The 2,896-nt window shown below is 34.5% G+C and overlaps 1 protein-coding gene across 1 annotated transcript; it reads left to right on the plus strand.

The window, feature by feature from the left end:
• The first annotated feature begins 1,136 nt into the window (after positions 1–1,136).
• LOC123306875 lies at positions 1,137–2,252 on the plus strand. Its single transcript, XM_044889054.1, has 2 exons — positions 1,137–1,410; positions 1,874–2,252. Exons 1-2 carry the CDS (start codon positions 1,402–1,404, stop codon positions 2,189–2,191), a joined length of 327 nt encoding a protein of 108 aa, XP_044744989.1. The 5' UTR covers positions 1,137–1,401; the 3' UTR covers positions 2,192–2,252.
• Positions 2,253–2,896: the final 644 nt, after the last annotated feature.

Genomic DNA, 2,896 nt, shown 5'->3' on the forward strand with positions numbered 1-2,896 from the left:
AGTATCACTTTCCGCACTTGATAGGAAAATAACTATTAAAATTGGAAAATAAATGAAATACAGAGGAATGTTGAAAACCAAAATTCAACATTTGCTGAAGTGCTGAACGAAGAAAATTCTTGTACGTCGGAAACAATCAATTTGGGGAACAACAAATCGAATTTCTATTGAAAAATAATGGACGAAGAAGAAAGAAAAATGAAAGAAATTGGAACATCGCCAAGAAAAGAAAATGGGAGAGTATCATCCAAAAAGTGAGAGGAAAAATGAAACAGATTAGAGTGAAATATGTTAAGAAGATGTGGAGAAAGAAACGGAGAGCATATTATGTTCAAGAAGGAAGACTTAGATTAAAAGTTGATGAACATTTTTTGTGTGTAAAATTAAGTTTGAAAAATTTAAAATGTTTATTCCCAAAATTTTTAATTTTTTTCGTTTATTTGTTGTTTGTTTTTCGGTATATTTATGCCTTGTTTGTTCGTTATTCTTATTGTTCTTTAGTTTTTTTAGGCCGAATTGAGATCGCAGGAATCCCTAAACAAATAAGCTCAGTCAATTGGACATGTAATTAATTTTTGTGGCGAATACCGGAAAATCGAGTTTTCACGCCCTTTTTTTTAATTCACCTAACCGCAACAAATTTCATCTTCAAAAATTCACTGATGTGTGTATTATTTTCTATTAACAAAATGAATATCTGAAATATGCTTCAAACGTGCGAATTGGTAATTGAAAGTAATAGTTTTACAGCTTCATTGGGAACGAAAGTGTTCCCATTAAAGCTGACTGACCAGCTGTGTCCCGATTGGACGTTGACTGACTATCATAATTTTGATTTACATACCAAAATACAAAAGTTTATAAAGTTTCAGCCTTAAGAAATTGATTTTATTATGTCGGTAATCACGACATGTTTGATCGCGCACCAGAGGCACATGTTCTAACATCCACTTGACTGACCGCAGCATTTTGTTGTATATTATGATTGTAATCACCTGAGAAAAAATCAGGCTTAAGAAATTCAGAGAGATTTTTTGGCTCTGGCTCTCCGTCTATACGTATTTGTATTTGTAGAAGAAAAGTTTTTCTTCCACAGACTATTAATTTTAGTAATGAGACAGTTGCTGCTTATTTCAGATACTTTTGTTCAGCTCCTCTTATATAGAGTTCGTTGAGTAGGTAATGAATTTGTGCATACCTACTTCTTGCTCCGTCCTAACAGAAGAAACCATAGCTTGACCCCATTTCAAAACAAGTTCCCCATAGTGGACAAAGGAATAGTGCCTTCTTCGCTACCATCAACGATATAAAACCTATATAAGTCACTAGATCATCATATCCCATTCAGTTTCGAAATTATTGAATAGAAGATTACACAGTGGAGGTGGCTGTGAATGTAAAATGAAACAGGTACGTCTAGAAAAATTGTTCCATCATTTTCTCTGATAAATTGGGATCATGTGAAACTACAGTCTATTCACACCGAGTTGATTTCGAAGTTTTTTTCATTTGATTGAAAAACATTAAGTTTGATGAGGTATTTCAATGAAAAAAGTCTATTGTATTATGTAACTCTTTACAGGGTACGATATATTGCTGTTTCCGTTTTACTTTTTTCGTTTCAGAAAATTCACAATTAAAACTCTGCTAATGTTTTCAATTTTTGATTGCCAAAACCCCTGATTCTGTTTTGTGATGCCTGAGGATGGCGAGTTGCCGAATTGCTTTGCAAAATATATGTGGAGGGAACTTTCTTTATTGAAATACCTGCAAGAGATCCTGACAAATCAGGCAGATTTATCATAATATAACTATTAATTGCTTTTCATAACATCTTATATGCAATAAACAATTGAATTTTCTCTATTTGCAGGTACTTGGGATTATAATTACGACAATATTTTTCTGGTTCTTCTCAACCGGTGGAGCATATTCAATTCCACAGCAGTACGACTACCAAACACTTATTCACTCAAACAATGACTACATACCAAATATATACGGGTCATACAGAAGCGGCTGGAGAGGAAATTATCGGGTTCGTCCGTCAATAGTTGCAACGACGGTTGTTGAAGCTGTAACAGAAAAATCTCCAAAAGGATGGAAAAGAGGATATGACACCTACAGGAGAGAATCTTCTTATGGAAATGTAAAAGGCTGGAAGCTGAGAACTAGCAGCTATTTTCGATAATATAGACATGCATGTGAATGTAAAATGATGAAATGAAATATTAAATATCATTGGGGGTTACGGTCAGAGGTATAAGAAAAGCATTTAAAACACAACTTAGGCGTATTTTGCTTACTGTTTTGGGTATTTTATATTTTGACGAGGGAAGAAATGGATAATTCTAATAGAGAAAAAATTATGTATGGAAAATTGTAGGTACATATGATTTGTAATAAACGAGTCTGATGAAAAAGTGTGTTATTTAGTCTGAAATAGATGCTCCACCCGCAACTCTTCGTGTCGGTCAGATACGAGGTTTTAACGGGTAAAAGGGCTACGATAAAAGTCATAGACAACCTAGCATAAATAAACACCTAGCATGTGTTCGTATTTGTTTACGTTTTGAAATCATGGCGGACAATAGTGTTCAAAATATTTCAAAAACTGATTCCGCGAGGCTTTCGCTGGCGGATAAAAGCCGTAATAAACTGCTGGGTAGACAGACTCCCGATTTACATTTAACCCAGGCAGATAAAACTGCAAAAACTTCTTACACAAGACGATTCTCAAGACAAGTGTATGAGAAAAACAAGTGGATATGTGGATGTGTTACTGTGAATGCGTTGTTTTGCTTTCTTTGCTTATTATTCAACTCCGCTGGAAGTGACAACGTGTGGGCAAAGGCAGGATTTAGAGATGTGAAGCTCCCGAATGAAAAAATTAAGA

The sequence above is a fragment of the Coccinella septempunctata genome, chromosome 2 (assembly GCF_907165205.1).
Source record: "Coccinella septempunctata chromosome 2, icCocSept1.1, whole genome shotgun sequence".
NCBI lineage: Eukaryota > Metazoa > Arthropoda > Insecta > Coleoptera > Coccinellidae > Coccinella > Coccinella septempunctata.